Source organism: Tinamus guttatus, unplaced genomic scaffold, assembly GCF_059628265.1.
Source record: "Tinamus guttatus ecotype Peru unplaced genomic scaffold, ASM5962826v1 Tinamus_guttatus_pri_ptg000085l, whole genome shotgun sequence".
Classification (NCBI taxonomy): Eukaryota; Metazoa; Chordata; class Aves; order Tinamiformes; family Tinamidae; genus Tinamus; species Tinamus guttatus.
The window spans coordinates 752,454-773,575 of record NW_028288619.1 but is presented as its reverse complement, the minus strand read 5'-3'; the positions used below and the strand labels follow the sequence as shown (position 1 = coordinate 773,575).

At 39.7% G+C, this 21,122-nt stretch overlaps 1 protein-coding gene across 1 annotated transcript in view; it reads right to left on the bottom strand.

The window, feature by feature from the left end:
• Positions 1–14,449, bottom strand: part of IBTK (inhibitor of Bruton tyrosine kinase) — a 48,497-nt gene extending 34,048 nt beyond the window's left edge. Inside the window, exons 1-8 of the mRNA XM_088520291.1 lie at positions 14,376–14,449; positions 9,118–9,785; positions 7,058–7,154; positions 6,026–6,150; positions 4,381–4,491; positions 3,704–3,874; positions 2,406–2,523; positions 523–703 (exon numbers count right to left, since the gene is read on the bottom strand). Of these exons, the coding sequence (XP_088376417.1) occupies positions 523–703; positions 2,406–2,523; positions 3,704–3,874; positions 4,381–4,491; positions 6,026–6,150; positions 7,058–7,154; positions 9,118–9,441 (1,127 nt within the window). The 5' untranslated portion in view covers positions 9,442–9,785; positions 14,376–14,449. The remainder of the gene's footprint in view (positions 1–522; positions 704–2,405; positions 2,524–3,703; positions 3,875–4,380; positions 4,492–6,025; positions 6,151–7,057; positions 7,155–9,117; positions 9,786–14,375) is intronic.
• Positions 14,450–21,122: the final 6,673 nt, after the last annotated feature.

Below are 21,122 nucleotides of genomic sequence, written 5' to 3'. Positions count from 1 at the left end.
GTGAGGCAAAGTACCCAATTTCTTCATTGATTTCCATCCAGTTTTTAGTATACAGTTCAGACGACCTCCCAATTTATATTATTCTATATAGCATAACATATATACATATGCAACATGAAATACAGATCAACTTACTAATTCAGAAATGTAACAACATAACTAAATAGAAATACAAAACTTCTGTGCTTCTACAAAGATGCATTTATATGAACATAGGCTAATCAATGAACAAAAACACCATTTTCATTATCATTTACTTACCCTTACTATTTTTTTTGTAAACATCTTTAGTGAACTTGAGTGAGAACTTAGCCTTAACATTCCCCTCCACTTTAAAAAGTGGGCACAAGAGTGCAGTGCAGCCCATATGAAAAATTATCACAAGCACAGAAGAAATGTGTGGGGAAACATTTCATCATCTCCACTTTGAACACAAAAATCTTTATAATAGTCTGCAAGAATAAGACTCCAGTGAAATTTTTACCCATTATACTTCACCATAGATTAAAGATTACCACGTACTTTGAAGCCAACTTTTTGCACTGATAGTCTGCGAGTAAATAAATATCGCCTCTTTCAGTAACACAGACGGTAGCACCATCGCTTGCCGAGACCAAGGACACTGAAATATCTTTATGGTGTAGAGCAGAAACCTGGCGAGGTGCAGTTACACACTTTTCTCCGTTAGGGTCGAGCAGGTAACCTAGAAAATACAATCCGCCCCAAGAACATTATCTGACATTCCACAGGTTCATTGAAAGTTTTCTTCTACTACACTGAAGATCACTTATAGAGGGAGTTAGATAATTTGTCATCAAAAAAAATTAGCCTAGTTTACCACAAACTGAAATAACAGAAACTTCAAAGCTTTAATACACATATACCCATGCAAAAGTCAGTCACTTCTACCACGCAAGATATTTAATGTGGTTAGACTACATAGTCATACTGTTCCTTCCATTTAGAAGGATTCCAAAGAAAGGCATTTTGCAAGATACTTATTTGATCACCTTACAGTTCAATACACTACCCTTCATACCCCACAATGTAAACTACAGATTATTCCAGCCACTGGAAGATACCAAACAAGTTAGATCTACAAGTTACTTTAAGTGCAGGTAAGTATGAAGGCAGGGAGTAACAGAAACAGACAGGGCAGGAGTTATAACTTTGGAGCCTCTGAAAACAAAGTCAATCAGACCATTAATGCTCTGCTGCACCAAGAATCCTAACACAAAGAATCTTTAAAAGCGCACACAACATAACCATGTGCTCTGTGTGGATCTAGGTACAGAAATGCAGAAGTGAGCAGCAAAGCTAGCTGTCCTGAGTACAGTGCTACACCCAAACCTCCGAGAAGGGCAAGGTTTATTAGCGGGGTCCATCACAGTGCCAGGCTGACTCAACTGTCCCGCTCGTGATTCAAGTTGCTATTTCTACCCAGTACTGCGCTGAACCATGTGGGTGCCAGAATAATCTCAACACAAGCAGCCATGAAGAAGTTTATATGGTGAGTGCATATAATAAGAAATTTCCCCCAAAATATGCGTTAGTAAGATTCCTCTCTAACAAAAGTTTTATCACATACCTTTGCAATCTTACATAGGAAGAAAAAAAGTGTCAGAATTTGATGTCAGGACTAATACACATTAGCCTAGCTAGCTAACAACAGCTGGCTAACCAGAAATAGATAGCAGTTGTCTGCACCGATACAGAAGTGCAGAAATGCAGAACCAAATCAACATTACACTATTCCGTTCTACCAAAAGATAACCCATTCGTTCATCAGTTCACTAGCTGGCAAAATATTTTGTTACATTTTTTCTTGACTTCCAGAGTAATCCTGAATTAAGTGACAACTCTGGTAATGGCACTGTTGGAAAAAAACATAGATATATATTTTTATACTCTTTATATTGGAATTTATTTTACCTGAAAAAGTTGACATGGCAAAGTTAACAGTAGTGTGCTGTGTTTACAGCATATGGGGAAAGAAGAACATAAGAAACAGAACTGAATACTAGTTTATGATTTATTAAGGGCAGCAGAAGACTAACTGTGGGAGGACAAGCACACTCTGGGGAAACTCACAGCACTGTAATACCATCTCCTGAAAGTCTTCAGGAACAGGGCCATGCAAGATACGTGGAAAGCAAAAGAGTTATAAAAAAAATCCAAGTAACAGCTAAGTCTAACTAGCTCCTATCACCTCAAAACATGAAAGTGACTGGCAGGAATGAAAAACACTCTTAGAAAAAAGGGTGGCAGGATGATGTCAGACTGGGGAAAAAAGGAAAAAAAGAGAAAGTTTAAGCCAGGCTTCCACTGAAAGAAGCAATGACAGCTTCATTATGAGTAACAGCTTTTAATGGCTGGGGTTTATTTTTAGAACACTTCTACCTTACCTAGTTGGCCGCCATTCAGACCCATGGTATACACTGCTTCCTTAGTCCATAGCACTGTATGGAATCTGCCTGCAGCCACTCCAATCACCATTCTACCTTTCAGGTTTTTTGCCTGAACCTAAGTATAAATCCAAAGTACATCTTAATATTAAGCAGCAACAGGTGAATTTCACATGTACAAACTTCTGACAACAGTTAACTCCTAAAGTTATTAAGGATGCAGTATTGGTGTCAATGCACATACAGTCTAAAGAGTCAGGATTTCAGAAGTTTGTCAAGTGGGACACTTGCACTACTGACAAAAAAAGCAGAACTGTTCCTATCTTGTCAGGCCTAGAAGCCAACCTTTAGGCTGTCTTCATATGCAAGATGCTGAACAGAATGGCACAGCACAAGTATAAGTGACAATCATGTAAGGTTCAGGTTCTGCAAAAGTTTCATTTACAAAGTTTTAGTTTATAAATCTCACTCCCCTAAAGACACCGCAGAATGCTAACATTACTTTTTTCAAATTTAACTTGATTTTTCCAAAGCAGTCTTGATGATCAAAATCAAAGCAAATACCATGGATACACAGCCATCATTATACAGAGACCAAAACACTTGGTCTCTGTAGTTCTCTTGGCCAATTGTTGTTTCCTATCTTTCTAATACTTTACTGGTTTAATGCATAGTGTTGTTCCATTCCAGATGAATTTTTCTTTCAATAAAAGATAAAATAATCCTTATTTATCTAAAAAAGAAAAAATACACCATAAACATAGAACTTTATAGTTCTACAGTTTGACCAAATAAATTTAGCCAAGATGCTGATAACCATGCCCTGATGCATCACTGATTCTCTTTGGTTGCTTCTCTTCCCTGTTGGTATTTTTCCCAATACAACTGCATTACAACTGCAGGACCATCAGCACTTCCAGCAAAGGATGCAACCATCCAGCTCTTTGATGTTCTCCAACATATTTGGGATCACTGGATGAGGAATCTATCTCAAATAGTTACTTCATTTCTTACTCTTCATTTCAGCAACAGCTAAGTGAGAGGGAAGGAAGATTTTGGCAATTGCATCTTATCATATTTAGCAGTATAAAGTTTAGTGCAGTTCAGTTTACAAAAAAAAATCTAAATGGGGACACAGTGAGGCAAGCATTAAGATCTGGTGTGTACAGTAATACAGAAACAAGTTTTTAATCTGAATTTATGTTCTACTCTATCGTCCTGAAAAAAGTTTAAAAAGTTTTTATCACCACACTTCACTTTGTTTAACACCACCACTTTAAATAATGTTATCTTTTTACCTGTCTGGGAACACTGCAATTAGCAGGAGGAGGAAGAATACCCAATTGATGGAAAGTATTTAGACCAAACGTGTAGACACAGCCATCTTCTGTTAAAACAACAGTATGATCTTTAGCTGCTGCTATCTGGGAGCACTGATGGCCAGCTAAACCTTCCACAAGTCTCGGAATCTAAACATGAAGACCAGGCAGAACAGGGCAGGGGAGGAGAGATTTAAAAAAAAAAAAAAAAAAAGTTAGACGATTACTAAAGATCATATATAACTAAAGTTACACCAACAGAAACTAAAATCACTTCTATATCATTTCTGCCTCAAAATACTATTGTTTCCTTTGCATCAGTCCCAGCACTCATTTGACAGTATCATAAATTTATCTAGGACAGTAGCTGAGCAGAAGAAAAGTTGCTTTTATTCACCTGATATGATCGAGCCTTCAGACCAGCAGTGCCATAACACCTAAGTTTGAGTTTGTAACCAGCTAAATGAAAGCATATTTAAATGTACGTAAATATGTACATTTTGCCTGTCTTCCACATTAGTAGTATTAGAGACGTTTTTGTTGTTTAAATCATCAGCAAACTGATTAAAAAAAAAAAAGAATCGAGAGTACTTTGACAGAAAGCTCTAATTCAGTTTTTATACTTCATGTTTGAAATAAAAAAAACAATAGGATACCAAGCATGTTTGTTCATCACCATGACCCAAGCGTCCTCCTTGTCCATGCCCACATGTATAAATCTGTCCTTTCTGAGAAAGAAACACAGAGTGGAATTTGCAGAGCACCACCTAAGGTAAAACAGGTAGGGAGGGAAGTATAAAAGTAATTAGTTTTCTTGAATAAACTTTAATTATAGGCCAAAAATATTTTATGAAGTTCAGCTTTAGAATAGATAATACATACTACAATACAGACAGAACTGGTGAACATGCAACAGTATCAAATGCTACAATACAGAATTGTCATTCTAAGATTTAAAAAACCTAAACAGCATTCTTGAAAGAAGATAACTGACCAGAGCGCAACTTTTCTGAATACAATAATCATAAAAGGTTGTTAATACGAACAAATGGAAAAGGATAAATGTCAACTACACCAAAGTAAAACAAAGCAAAAAGATGATTGCAAACTTACATGGTGGCCTATGCTGTTAATCCTCTCAACTACAACAAAAAGCCTGTCTTAAAGTTAACACAATTAGCAACCAAGAGACTTTCCCACTACAAAATATCACTATAACCTCCCTTCCTTCTTAAGGGAAAGGCGGAGTCACCTGAAAGTCAGATACTTCTACTACGTGTATTGCCCTGATCTTTGCTTATTATAAAGAAAAATAATCTTTGTTCTCCATACAGATCTAATGACTAGACTAGTCCAGCTACTACATCCATGGTCTAGAAAATACACTGTTTAGACGAGAATTCCTCTGATTTTGGTGTATGGCTACAGAACATAAACAGAAGTTAGGCCTTTGTCTGTGTCTTTTTAAAAGCTAAGATTTAAACAAAACTACAAGTAGTCTCAAGGGTAATGATTTCTTAGCTGTTTGTGAAAATGAGCAGGATACTAGCATTAGAGCACAGACAATACCAAATCAACCTGCAAGGAATACAGATTTGGCTTTACATTTGTTATTATTTATTAACATACTTGAAAAGAGTTGCAGTTTGTACTCATTAAAATGCAATCAAATATGGTCCTAACAACCTAATAGTAGCCCAGAAGACTCACTGTTAAGGGCAAGAACACTCAGAAGGGCTGACGAAAACAAGACTGCAGAACAAATCATTTGCCCTGACTGCTGCTTGAATTGTATTTAAAAAATGCTTCCAATTAATCTTAATCTGAAGTCACAATAAATTGTTAGAAAAAAGACATTGTTACAGCAACAACAAACAGCAGCACAGGCTGATTTTAACAAAAAAAACATTTTACACAACATGTATCAACTTAATCGTTCCACTTCGGTTCACTGTGAGACTTGCAGAGAAGGTTAGAAATTCAGAACAGCTACAGAGGTATCATGCTTCTGAATTATTTAGTGATATGCAAGTCTGATTTATCTTGGAAATATTTAATAGTTATCAACCTCTCACATCACAGAACCCTGTTTTCACAGAAGGGGGTAAAGAGAACATAATATAGTACACACCATCTAATGCTCCTTAGCCCTCTAATCAGACTTATCACAAAGAGAGACTCTTTACAAGACAAAACTAGGAGGAGACTCAAAGTTATATTTTCCAAAGGAATTTCCTAAAGTTTGACATGAAACCTCCCAGGTTCACTGAAAAAGGGGCCCATGTACTCCTTTCACAATACCTGTTTGATATATACGCCATTGCGAGGAAAAAGGTCCACCAGTTCAGGATGATGTTTACTCTGTTGACCACCATGACCCAAAGTAAAGTTAATGTTGTTTCCCCAAGTGTACACTTCTGTGGGATCTGCAAGGGAAAAAAAAGATATATATATACATATATATCTGCAGATTGCAAATTTAGCAGTCTCATGCATACAGAATTTGAAAATAAACTTCTGCTGTTCTTTAAAATTTAAGGACAAAAGCCATTTTACCTAAAAAGGAACCTTAAATATGCATTGTAGGGATAGCATCTGCAATTTGAAATTAACCCTCTTTTTTAAAAGTCACAGAAGTAGTAAAAGCTGCTCTACTGAGGGGACTGAAGTTCCTCCAATGATTTGAAAACAAATAAAGAGACTATCACTTGGCATTTTATTTCACAGAATGGTTGAGGTTGGAAGGGACCTCTAGAGATCATGTAGTCCCACTCCCCTGTTCAAGCAGAACACCTAGAGCATGTGGCACAGAGCCACACCCAGGTAGGTTTTAAAGATCTCTAAAAGAGGAGACCGCAGCCTCTCTGGGCAGCCTGTTCCAGGGCTCTGTCACCCTCACAGGAAAGAAGTTCTTCCTCACACGGAGATGGAACTTCCTGTGTTTTTAACTTGAACCCATTAGCCCTTGTCCTGTCACTGGCCACCACCGATAAGAGTTTAGTCCCATCCTCCCTACATTCACCCCTCAGGTATTTGTACATATTGATCAGATCTCCTCTCAGTCTTCTCCAGATTAAACAGGCCCAGCTCGCTTAGTCTTTCCTGCTAAAAATCTGTTATTACTCCTTCCTTTTCTCTATGCACACACAATTTGTGCCTGTTGCTATGATGCTGTTCGTGTAGTCTTATGACATTAGTGACCCCACAACTTCTGTTATCTCACCATTTAATATAATCCTAATTAGAAACATAACATTTATCTAAACAGCTACACACATTTATGTTCTGCTGAAACAGACCTCCTTGTAAAATACTGTGTATTTGATTTCCTACCAGTTTTCTTGAACACCACATAAGCTGGCCTGTCTTTCATCACAAGATCCAAAGATGATAAACCTTCTTTATCCTGAAGGTATAGACTAACACCATGCTGAAAAAGGAGAGAAGGGGAAATTACAATTAACTCCAAAACTTGCAGTAAGCCAGATGAAACAATTAGAACATTTTCTTTTTAATTAATGCTAATATTCAACTAAAATTTAAGTCAATTATAACTGAATCTGAAAAAGTAGTGCAGTTCTGTTCAGCTATATATTATGTTGACCTATGAACTTCAATATTATTGTAGGAACACTGACTGTGTAGTAAGATGTAATCAGGAAAAACGTACAGAAAACATTTGAAGGCAAAGCACTGTCACCTAGAGGGGGCAAGTACTTACTCAAAAATACATTTAACAGCTTTGAAGAATCTATTTTCTTGTATTAGCAAGCTTGCAGAATCTTTTTTGACAAGCTAGAGAAGTAAGAAGATTAGAGAGACCTACTGTGCCTTTGAAAACACCTGGGGAACAGTGGTTCACAGTTGCTGAAAAGGCAAGAGGACACTAGTTGCCATACAAGACATCATCACTCTGCTTCTGAAGCTTCAAGTGCAACTAGGCATCGTTACAGAGCTCATACAGGAATGGACCTCTCCTCTGTATATACAGTGTCCTCAGTACACAAGAAAGTACTGCTAACAGCACAGATCTTAAGAAAGTCAGATATCAGTGAGAACTCTGAAGGAAAAAACTGCAGATGTCCCTAAGCAGAACCAGATAAGTAATAGGACTGTACTTGCGTACCACAGTTCAGGGCTAACATAAAAGAAACCCTTAAGAGAATTTCATGTCAGAGAGAGATCAAGGCATGAAACATCAGAATTGAGAGCACACTCCATTCAGAAATGAGAGAAGGACATCCAGTCACTTCCCTAGGAAGGGATTTTAACCTGTAACTCAACTGGAAACACATGAGCCATGAGAGTAAGACCATACATTGTTCAGTTTTTTAAAGGAAACCTACTAACAAAGATGTTGGGGCATAACAAAGACAAAACAGTACTGTAACAACTTTATTAATCATCTGGATAAGGGCCAAAACAAAGGCTTCGAGTGCTACAGAGGAGAATCACACAAACCACAGGAAACATACCTACTTTAGGGCAATTTTAAGCAAAAGCTGCTTCTTCTGAGAAAATGCAGAATATGAATAACAAATCTAACACAAACTTCCAGGAATTAAGAACTACTGGATATACAGCTTTTTTGCTTAAGCCATTTATTCAGAGCAGAGTTCAATGCCTACATATGCCTAGTCACAGTAACTTTTAAAACAAAAGGGCTAAATTCAAAAACCTCAGTTATTCTCCTCAGGTTTGCTTTTAAGTAACCCTGAACTGCAAATATTTCCTTTTCTCATGTGATTATAAAGACTTCAGATGCCTCAATCACATGTAGCTCTTCCTGTTGCAGGGTGGCATGAACAGGAGAAGAGCAAAATGAAAAAAAAAAAAGTGCTAAGAGGTAATGAATAAATAGCAATTGACAGAAAGGCATGAGAGGGATTGAGTAAAAACCCAGGTTAATACAAAAATGCATTTGGAAATAATAAAAAGCTGCATATCTTGAAGAGCCTATCACCCAAACACAAGACTCATCATTAACTTTTTTTTTTTTTAAACACTAATTGGTGCAACTAATTAGTGTAATTACCAAAGAAGCTATTTTTTACCATATCCTCAAGCTGATATCAAGTTCACACTGTACTTTAGGATCCTGCCCTAGTGCTGTCCACACAAATCAGTCTTTTGGGGAATCCCACAATTAATCAAGACTTAATTACTTAGTGTTGTTTTCTGTATGCAAAGAAACTTTTCATGAATACAAGGACAAGCTTAAATTATATCAATGAATTTTGAACTAAACATAATATTACTATAATCCTCAAGAAGCTTTGAGATAAATTGAAGAAAATTTTGAACTAATCAATAAAATTCTAAACACTGCTGATACTGAGGAAAACTAAAATGTTGCTAATTGTTCATTAGGAAGATGACAGCTGTACACTCACCTTCAGTAATGACAGAACACAGTCAATGTATCCATAAAATATACTCCGGTGCAAAGCTGTCCATCCAGACTCTTTGTCTTTAGCCAACAGATCAACTCCTTTGGTCTCGGCCAGCCAGTCAACCACACCTTTTTTGCCACAAGATGAAGCCAGATGCAGAACATTTCTACCAAAGGCATCCTTTATAGTTGCAGCATTGTAGCAGTAAGATGAGAGAAAGGCCTTGATCTGGCTTTCACTTCCTCTGGTAACTACAGAAATAACATCCAAAGCATGCTGCGGAGAACGGCATTTCAGAGTGCAGTCTGGCACGAGAGAACTCATCTTCCCTTCTGAAGCTGCTCTTCTCCTTCAGGGGAATGATCATTGAGTGTATCAAGGCACTCCAATTCAGTACATGATACAGTGCCTTCAGAAATGTATAATTCCAACAATTTATATACAGTTTTATTGAGCTGCCATTAGAAATCTTTGTACTGTTATGTTTGGCACTTGATCAAAATAAATATTTATAAATATATATTTTCAGAAGTCTTATTTTACCATTGTATATAACAAACAGTGTTGTCCATAGAAAATTCCAAAAGCAAACTGCCTTGAGTGTGGAGAGGGAGAGTCCCCCTCCACACTATCTGATTCTTCTAAAACTCCATAATTGCAAGGGAGACCTAAAAGAGAACAAAACAGAACAGACTGGTCAACAAAAAGTCTTTTCTACAGCAACTGTGCCAAATTAATACATATCAACCTAAGCCTGCAAGTACAGGAGCAACACAACAAGAGATAACTGACTTTGTCTCCGCCCATCTGATCTCCCATTCAGGCATTCAGCTTGTTTGAACAGCCATGACTGTTCTCCACACCTTCTCTAATGTCATCTCCCTCCCTTGCTTTGACAACAATCTTTGAGGCTACCTGGTGAATTGGATCAAAAAAGTCAGTTGCTTAGGAGGGTGGGTAACCTCAAGCTTCTTTTTTTCCTCCCCTCCCTTCAAGGAGGGCAACACTGCTGGGAAAATAAAATAAAACTAACAAAAACAAACAAACCCACCCTAAGAAAATAAAGTAACTCAAGTAATCACCATTATCAGCCTGAAATCTCCAATGCTTAATTCTTCTAAATAGTAATAATTCTTCAAAATATTTGAATATACAGGAAAAACATCAAAAGTGTTACTATCTTCAAATCCGTTTGCCTTATTCCATCAATACTCCCGTAAGCAACAAAATTACTATGTGGAAGAGGTATAAATTTTGCATTAGGTCTCCATCACTATATGGAAGCTACGTTCTTCTCTTCAACTCTATGCTCCAGGGAGCCCCTAAAAGATTAGAATCAGTGTTACCAGTGTCTGTGCTACTAGCCTTCAGATTATGGCCCATTAGGGAAACCATTCCATAAGCCCATCTTTCGTTAAGACATGCATATTGGTACTACAGAGAACGTAAAGTGAAAATAAAAAGAAGGTAAAGTGAAAATAAAAAGAAGGTAAAGTGAAAATAAAAAGAAGGTAAAGTGAAAATAAAAAGAAGGTAAAGTGAAAATAAAAAGAAGGTAAAGTGAAAATAAAAAGAACGTAATCACAAGACAGAGTTGACTTAGCTCTTGGTTAAACTGGTATGAAATGGCACCACCCCGAAAAAAGCAGTCCTGACTTGGACTATACCAGACCTTCCCCTGGCCAAACATATACATCCATTTTACACTGAATTGGATGAGGAAAATGATGAAGAAAATAAACCACTCCCTGTCCCTGGTTCCACAAGAACTTGTATGAGTAAGAAGAAAGGAACAGAGAGGGAAGGTAAAGAAAAAAAAGCTTCTTTAAAGCACCTGAACTCTTAAGACACCAAACATGCACCAACAGTTAAGAAGCCTTCAATTAGGAAGAAATAAAATCCTGCCTACCTCATACTAAATCCTTTGTGATTATATTTATTGCAGTTACTTGGAATCTGACTCTGCTGAATTATTTCTTTGTAAACCATTTAACTCAGGCCTCCTACAAAATTACAATACTAGATAAACCAATATACACCTTAAGTTTTGAGAGAAGGCATTAGATCAAGTACCTGTCCTTCCATGATAACGGGCACACTAGTAGCAGTTTTATTACTAAATCTACCATCCCAAAGAGATCAGTAATCAGACCTGACTATTTTCAGAAACAAAACAAGTTCTTAAATGAAAGCTTAACAATCAAGACCTCAGTACCATAAAGTGATGCTCACATCTGTGTGAAAACCTTGCGATTACTGCCCAAATGCTCAGCTCTAGAGCACACTGAGTCCTCACTGAATGAACAAAACCATGAAACAAGCGCAGCACCAGCATTTTTAAACTTTGAACATCTAGAATATGTCATCCTCAACTATGTGTCTGCTTTTATTTACAGATATTTCTGTGGGTTGCTTACTACTAATAATAAATGTGTTGCAATATCAGTCTCCTCCTAATGCTGTAATTATTGACAGAAATAAATAGATTGAAAAATAATAATGCTATTTAGCATTTTTATGTATTGGAATTCAAGCTCTTTAAATATATACATTTATATATATAAGTTTTCATTAAAGAAAAGCATTCAGGGAAGAGAAAAGAAAAGCACACAATGGAGATATTAGAATACCAGTCAGACTTTATTTCTGCAACAAGTAGGTTTCAGTATTTTCCCTATCATAGCCTTCTGGAGGCATGAGCTATTTACTTCACAGCCCAAGAAAAGATAAAAGGTCACAATCAACCTGGAGGCAACTCCTACACAGCAGCAAAGCGTGTGTGGACTCTTGCTGCCTGGAAGTGAGTAGGTAGAGCCCTCTTACTCAGCTTTTCCCCTCAGGGAAGAGATTTGGCTCCCCCCCCCTAAAATCTAAAAATCAAAGCTGTCACCCCTGGCAAGTGTAGCAAGTGTGAAAGCAGCTAAAATTCTAAACATTAGTTAGAATAAGCTAAGAAATTTCTCGGCCATAAAACTGTCTTAACCTGCCCTCTTTTGCAGGGCATAAGTCTGACCTACTATTTTTAGTGGTATTGCTTTTTCTAAATACCATTTAGATCTGGAATGAACTTAGTGAAAAGTTACTCAGTCTTTGTTGCTCCTGCAACACAATTAAGTATTAGCCTCTATTTTCCATAAATTCCAAGTCTTAACATTTTTAATTACTACTAAAAGTACTGTGGCCTTAAGACATGCAGGAGAAATTCCTTAGACATTTAGCATAACTTTCACTTCAAAAAAATAAGAAAAAAGTAAAAAAAAAAAAAGTGTTAAAAACGTGCCTCCTATTATTTACAGGATTATTTTTTCCTATAAAACCACCATATAAAACAATAATTTCAGATCTTACCATTCAGGTAGACAAGGCCACTGCCATAAGGGTATGGGGAGGTGGGGGGGCAGGGAGAAGGGTTTAACTCTTTCTTTTTTTGTTTAGCAAGTGTGGTGATGTTTAAGAATATTCCTAGAATCATAGAATCGTTAAGGTTGGAAGGGACCTCTAGAGCTCACCTAGTCCAACCCCATCAAGTAGATCACTTGTTCCATAACATCACAGAAGGCCTGTAACTGTAATAGCACTGAAATCACAAGAATATTTGTATACAAAAATCTCACAATACAGGTTACCTATTGGTAAACTTATCAGAAGACAAATGTAAAGCTTACAGAATCAAAAAAAAAAAAAAAAAAGATTATTTGTTACCGATTTTCCAGGGTTTTCTATTGACTATATTCTTACCTAAAGGCAACTTTCACCAATACTGCAGAAATAGTTGAGAATTTGACAAGAGTGACTAACAAATTGAAATTGGGAACTAATAAAATACACACTAATTTCAAGCAATATATCCTCAAGAATACATTCCAAGAAACCACTAAACATAAATGTACTGCCCGATAAATAACAGCGTAAGCATCCTCCAGCTACAAGCAGAGAAAATTCCAAAGTCTTAAAGGGCACTCGGATTACTGATTTCTACGCAGAAGACTACATATTCACAGACAGCCTAATGTATTCTGAAATTCTGTGCATGTTTGTTGGAAACTTGGGCATAAATTCACCTTGCCGAGTTCCTTGAAAAACATATTGGAATGCACAGCATATTTTATATAAAAATATTGATCAGGCACACAAGCAGAAAAAGGGAAACATCAAGCTACCAGTTTAACGTCAAGTTTTAAGAAAAACAGACAAGCAGAAAATCTTGGAAAGAGTAATCAGGACTCAAAGGATTTGAAAAACAATCTCTGAATACAGGCTTATACTGGATCACTTTTTCCCCTGAGCTGTGTTTTCTGGAGACTACAGCATCTTCAAAGGCTGTTATAAAAGGACTGAAGAATAATTCTATTACCTCAAAAGTAGGATAAGTCATCATCTGTTCTGCATAGGAGATTAAGGTTTTATGCCAGGGTGCATTTAAATTTTTAAGTTGAATGCTAATGAGGCTACCCACAGGTATTGCAGAATTGTCAAAATGTTTCTCAGAAGGGATTAGACAAACAACATGGCATGTTTTAAACAAATGTAACTTGCCTGTATGTAAAGATCCTCACAAAATCCAACTTAACTCAAAAAAACACAAGGTTCCACCATACCTGCTGCAACCTCTGGACCTTGGGAGAACTCAGCTGTCTCGATTACAGGGCCACTAGCCTGTGCCACCACTGGGTACCCCACAGTAGCTGACCTTCAGAGGTTCTCAAGATGCTTTTTATGACTTCTGCTATCATAGCAATGACAATATAACCCTTGTCTGAATGAAAGGTTCATAAATTAAGCTCCTCTGTCATTTTATCATTTTGTTTTATTAAAAAAAAAAAGGACCCAGTGGGTGGCCCCTGAGACGACAGCACAGAAACATCCTTTAAAATCAACTGAAGATTTGAGCTCTCTGCTGCCTACGCTGCTGCCCAAATCCAGTAGCACTGTAGGCTGCTACCCAACGGCTACACACAGACACTGCAAGAACTTCGGAAACACGAGCAACCCCCAGGGAATCTGCAGCAGAGGAGACCAGGCGGGCAGGGCGGGAGGAAGGTGCCCGCTTTGACTCTCGTTACACCTCTCCACGTAGCCGGGCGGCGGCAAAAACAGAGCCCGAGCAAAGCGAGCGGCCGGGCCGCTCTCCTTCCGCCTGGCAGCGCGTCCCCGCCCGGACTACGTGGCTGCCGGCCCCAGCCTCGCCGCTGCCGCGGCCCCGCTCCCCGCGCCACCCCCTCGCCCGGACACATCAGCAGGACGCGGCCCGCCCTCACCAGTCGCTAGATGAACAGGCTGGGGCGGGCAGGGCGGGAGGCGCGCTGGGCAGCGCGGCGGCTCATCCTCAATGACAGCGGGACAGGGCCAGGCTGCGGTGGCGGCTGCTAGCGCGAACCCTCACGCGGCGACAACGGCAGAAACGGCGACAACGGCCGGGAGTGACAGCGAAGAGCCGGTCCGGTGCAGAGCAACCGCCGCACCCCTGAAGAAACGAGCAGCGGATTGGCCAGGCCACCACCGCCCCCCGCGCGCCTATTGGCCAGGCCTCCGACTTACCCCCGCCCCTCCGCGGAGCCCGGATTGACTGACAGGCCTCGTCAGCGGGCGGGAGGAGAGGAGCGGTGACGTCATGGCTGCCCGGCTGGTGCGCGGGGGTTCAAACAGCAACGGGCAAGCGGTGGGGGGGCTAAAAGCAGGAAAAGAGGGAAAAAACAAACACAAAGGGGCACTGGGGTCCCATTGCTGCCCACGGAGAAATAGCGTGCGAGTGGGAGAGAGCTGAGGTGTCTCCATGCCCTCTTCCTGTCAGGCTTCACTGAAAATAAATAAATAAATAAAATCGTGGCCAGGTGCTTCCTTAGATTACTTTTAATATGTAACTAGAAGTACTGTCTGGTATATCTTAAGGCAGTGTTAAGGAATAATTGAATGAAGCAGGTGTCTGACTAATAAAAAAAAAGAAAGAAAAAAGGTGTCTCTGAAGTGTCGTTACCTCAGGAAAATCCGAGGCTGTGGCAGGGAGGGTGAGGAGAGCCCGGCTGTGTGTGAGAAGGGGTTTCTAGGCAAGCCAGCACCTCGCCCAGCCTACACGATGACACTAAAGACCAAGGTAATGACCTAGTATGTATGATTCAGCATGGCTTTAGTGAGGCCTTTGACACTGCTCCAGAGGGCAGTCTCATGAGCATGATAACGTGCTCGAAGATTTGGAAAAATGCTCTCGCAAAGTAACTATCCGTGGTTCCCTCCGTGGGCTGCCCAAATAAACTCCGTGAGGGCTTCGCTCAATTCAGCTTTTGCATTAATCACTCGAATGATGTAACGGGAGGTACTGATTACAGGTTAATCTGGAGCATAATTAGCATTTAACTTCTTAGAGTGCCAGGCTAGGAAAAAAGACAGACAGTATATAATGTAAAATGCAGAGTTAAAAAAAAAAAAAAACACATACCACTTTTTCCAAAGTAAGGCATACAGGCCCTACTAATGTCCACATTTTCTCTGCATTTGTGTGAAAGCCACATTCTTCCCTTGAGTGGTGCAAGTCAAGAGTGGTGCAAAGTTAAAAATAACCTAGTTAATTTTTAACCACAAAACATTCAAGGCTTCAAGAAGTTATCTGTGTTCTGCAGCAGCAGACCAATCTGGGGCAAAAAAAAATCAAGAGTAGAAGTTGTACATAGGTGAATCACAGGCAATTTTACCTGTGTCACCTGGCCCTGTTAATATGAACTGTGCAGTTTGCTTTCCCTATTTCACTGTGCAAAGGTTCCACTTGCTAACAGTTGTTGAGCCCTGTAACTGCATGCAAGGCACAATTTATTTATGCATTATTTTTCTTTGTGAACAGCAGCTGCTTTCTGCTTCAACCATAAGCACATCTCAGAAAGGACCTTTTTACAAGAATGTTGCCAGCAGGCCTGCAGGCACTAAAGACCATGTGGGGTATATAGCTGGAGTCAGACCAAAAAAAAAAAAAAAACTTTGTTGTATAGTAATGAATTTCAGCAAATAGCTGAAATAGGCATCCTTTGGAAAGGTAAGATCAAGAGGTTTAAAATACAGCAAGACCCAAAAAAACAGTAAAAGATTATACATAAGTATTTCTTAGCTGAACTGCACTTTAGTGCCTACTCTTTCACACAACCTTTGTGAGAAAATACTGTCACAAAGAACACAAAAGTATGGCAAGGGACAATGAAAATTTGAAAAATAATATTGCTTTATGAACCTGATGGAGTTCCTCTGAGTCAACCAAAAAGTCGACAGAGTAACCAACAACCTTTTACTAATGTGTGAATATGCAAGAGTTTTAATCTTCTTTGCAGAAGTTTAAATATATTGATGGAAAAATATTAACTACTTTATCTGTTGTTTATTCTTGAGATTTTTTTTAATGTCTCCATGTCCTAGGTCAAAAATCAAAGTCCCTGCTATCTTGCAAAAGCAGCTAACTGGTGAATATCATTAGTAGCATCAGGATGATAAAAATTGATTTTCCAAGATATTGTAACACAAAAATAGCTCAAACAGGTTAAGCTGAGCCTCTCTTTAAGTTACTGGATATTTTTAAACTATGAAAAATGACAGTGGTTTAGTGGAAAAAAATATACCACTTTAAGCCTTTCAGAAGAAATTAAAAGCAACGAAGAGAAAAAGTTAGCAAGTCAGTGAGAAGACTTTCTAATTGGATACTGCAAGCAGATTTGTGAATGCTTGAAGCACGTAGTTAAAGTGCCTGACAATTAGGAGGTGCCTGTCATTTTTTTTTACAGTCAGTAGTGGAAAGGTCTGAATTACCACTAATAAGCATCTAATTAGCTTATAGGGGAAAAAATGTCTCTCTCACCACCATTTTTACCTTTTATAGCAGTCCTAGACATAAAATTAAAAAAAAAATCCTAACTTTTTAGAAGAAAGTTCATTTCTGAGAGACTTTACTGGACTCCAGAATATATTTTTTGTATTAGTAGGTGTCTCTTCCATTGACTGCTGAGGGCTGGGAGTTTGACTGTGCTCAACATGCTCCTTTAAGGTCAGGGGAGATGAAAATATGTTGTGAGGAGGACATTACCTCAGTTAGACAACTTTCTGGCAACCGATGAATCATATCTATTCATCCAGAATATTTTGTACAAATACTGAGGTAAAGTTTCATAGCTTGTCTTCTGCACCAGACATCAGATAATGCTGCAATTAACAGAGACGGTGTAAGTCACAGTAAGGAACAAATGGGCCCTGCACTTTATGCTGTTACGGTGACAATCACATAACACCAACAATATTTCCTTCTTTGGAAATATTCAAACCTACCTGGACACGGTCATGTGCCACGTGCTCTAGGAGACCCTGCTTGCGCAGGGGGTTGGGCTGGATGATCTCCAGAGGTCCCTTCCAACCTCAGCCCTTCTGTGATGCTGTGATTCTTTTCAGCCAAAGTGTCTAGTGAGGGATTTCTCCCTTCATGTTTTTATTTATGTGCCTTAGCTGGCCTAATTATTACCAGTGTCCTCTGGAGCCTTGAGTAATAATTCTTACTGGCAGGAGTAATTCTCTGCTGAAGAAAAAAATTAATCAACTCGAAGCTTACCTTCTGATTATATTGAATAAATTCCTTATGAGTCCAGATTATGTTTCTTGAAGAGAGCAAAAGCATATAAAATACCATGAAATTCTTATTACAGAACTAACAGAGGAGGATTAGTGTAACAACTCTTACAGGGAAGGTTTGTGCTTTTCCGTAAAAAAAAAAAAACAAAAAATTTACGTACTATTTTTTCCTCAGGTAGCCACATACTCAAATGAAGCCTTCACCAAATTAATAGTGAATATGTGTGTCTTGCTTAAGAGAGTCTGTTTTCTTATCCTTTTAGTAATCCTTTAGACAGGATTACTAAATTTCATGTATTCATACTGTCTGAGAAAAAGGTGGAGGAGAAGTCTGAACATAAAATAGCATGGAAAGGAGCTATGGAAAGGAAGTACAGGGAATCCCTGAAGTCTACTCCATTCCGCTGTGTGGGAAAAGCAGGCACTGAAGATGCAGTGAGCACCCAGGAGCTGACTTGGGGCCCTTTACTCAACAGCCGTGGTTCTGGCAAAGCAGGTTCTTCCTCTCACAAAAGTGGCAACTTCCTTATAGCTGTGATGTGTCACACGGAATCACAGAACGGTTGAGGTTAGAAGGGGCCAACAGAGATCATCAAGTTCAACCCTCCTGCTCCAGCAGGGACACCCAGAGCACGTGGCACAGGGTGGCATCCAGGCGGGTTTTGAAGATCTCCAGAGAAGGAAACTCCACAGCCTCTGTGGGCAGCCTGTTCCAGGGCTCTGTCACCCTCACAGGAAAGTTGTTCTTCCTCATATGGAGGTGGAACTTCCTGTGTTTCAACTTGTACCCATTACCCCTTGTCCTGTCACTGGCCACCATGGAGAAAAGTTTGGCCCCGCCCTCCCTACATTCACCCCTCAGGTATTTGTGCATATCAATGAGATCTCCTCTCAGTCTTCTCTTCTCCAGGCTGAACAGGCCCAGCTGGCTTTGTCTTTCCTCATATGATAGATGCTCCAGTCCCTTAATCATCTTTGTGGCTCTACACTGGACCTTCTCTAGAAACTCCACGTCCCTCTTGTACTGGGGAGCCCAGAACTATACCCAATACTCCAAGCACGGCCTCAACAGAGCTGAGTCGAGGGGCAGGATCCCCACCCTGGACCTCCTGGCAATGATCTTCCTGCTACAGGCCAGAATCCCATTGGTCTTCTGGGCCATGAGGACACATTGCTGACTCATGGTTAACTTGTTGTCAACCAGGACTCCCAAATCCCTTTCCACAAAGCTGCTTTCCAGCAGGTCAAGCCCTAATCTGTCCTGGTGCCTGGGGTTATTCCTCCCCAGGTGCAGGACCCTGCACTTGTCCTCGTTGAACCTCATGAGGTTCGTCTCTGGCCAATTCTCCCACCTGTCCAAGTACCTCTGAATGGCAACACAGCCCTCTGGAGTGTCGGCCACTCTGACCTCTGCCATCCAGCCAGTTTTAATCTACCTCACTATCCACTCATTTAGCCCACTCTTCCTGAGCTGTAAGTCTGAGTCACATGCTGAGATCTCTTCTTGAATTTGTGACATTTCCATCTTGCCTAATGAGACCTCGAGAGCATTTATGATGCTCTCTTCTGATTCAAGGTATGTTTTCTGGTTTTGTATTAGACAAGATAGGAAGAAACGATAGTTTGCCATGAGTGATATGAGCTGTGCGTGGTGGGAAAGCACTGTCGTACCTTTGTACAGAAATGCTGTACTTGCAAGAAAAAAAAATGGTTTTGCAAAAGTCTGTAGAAAAGGGCACGATGTACACAAAAAGAAATGTTATTTCCATGCCTTATAAAGTAAAAACAATTGTTTGTGGGAACTGATCAAGAGACAGCTGCTTTTGGTGACTAGGCTAGTTTTTTTTCCAATACAATCATAAACTATAATATATATGAAATGGACATCACCAGTCATGTAAGTACTTTGTAGAACACTATGGTTTAAAACACAATGTTCCACGTTGGGGAATTTACAGGTATTAGCAGAGCAAGGAAGTTCAGTTTGGGGTCTGTCCTGTCTTGCCTGCACATCTTCCTCCCAGCCCGACCTTCCTGAGCGGAAGGCGCACGACTGCAGACTACCTCAGAGCATTGCCCTGCTCTAGAAGTGAGAGATGCCCAGAGCGGGAGCAGGAGCAGAGTGTCCTCCGGAGGTGGCTGGGGCTCTCCAGCAGAGCTCTCTCCCTCCCTAGCTGTTACAAACAAGCCTGTGCCCTGTGGCGATCTCATAGGTGCGAGAGAAGGGGAACAAGGGGTCGGGAGGTAGGAACCATCTGTGGGAACAGAGGGAGAGACACTGCCTTTCTTGTCACATACTGATGATGAAAAGAAAATAAAATGGGACAGAACAGCGTTAATTGCTAGGGTGGCACAGAGCGCTCGGCCTTCCCTTTGACATCTCCTCTGGACAGGTCTCCTCTGGCCTTAGTTTACTCAGTCTTCTCAGTGACTGAAGAGTCCTTGGGAGATTACAAAGTTTAAGAGGGTGAGATCTGCACAGCTAGTAGACTCACCTTTCCACTTACCTTGCAGTGCCATCTACAGCCTAAAAGCTCTGCTTACACTTAGACAGTTTTATTTGGCAAGCAGCTCACAGTCTTAGCAGACACATTCTGAAAAGAAAACTTTATAGCGCCACTGTTTTCATCATATTCTGAGCTTTTCCTCCCTTATGTCATTAAGGGTTGGGCATGTCACGGTCACAGTAGGAGAAGATGTTGTGTGCAGATCAGGAGCTCAAGGTTACTCTCCTGATTTAGCTTCAGCAGTGCCAGCAACACACTGAATATCATTTGGGAAAACTATTGTGTCCCAGTCACGCTTTCCCCCTTTGGGCATGTATGGTCAGCGATGTGTCTACATGCAGAAACAGTGAGAAAGGGCTGTTCTCCTACAGCGGCCCAAAACGGGAGTTTAACTGACTTGCTTTGAATGGCCTCTTGCACAAGCCTGTCTCTCACCATTCACTGCACTGCGAATTGTGGTTGTGGTTGTATAAAGCATCCTGAGACCTTTGAGTGAATGTTTGTACCAGAAAGGCCAAATATTTCTGTACTTGCTATTTGAGATTCAATTTTTTAAGAGTATGATGAAATTACAAGTATAAAAGTAAAGTAGTGTAAAGCTTCTTTCTTCACATTTTAAAAGAAAATTGTGCCAAATTGCGGAGGGAAAAAAAACTTAAAAATTAAAAAAGTTAATTTTTTCTCTCAGGTAATTTCAACCTGTGTAGCTATCAGCTATGCCCACTTTAAAAAAGTCCTGTGTATGCACATTTTATTCCAGATAGAATAATGTATCAGGAAATGTTTAGATTTTTTTAATAAACTATTTCAGGATTCAGGATATTTCTGATTAATAGATCTCAGTTTTAACTGTAGCAACTTCAGCACATCTGTCTGAGTTTCTGCTGAGGATCCTAGTAGCAAAAC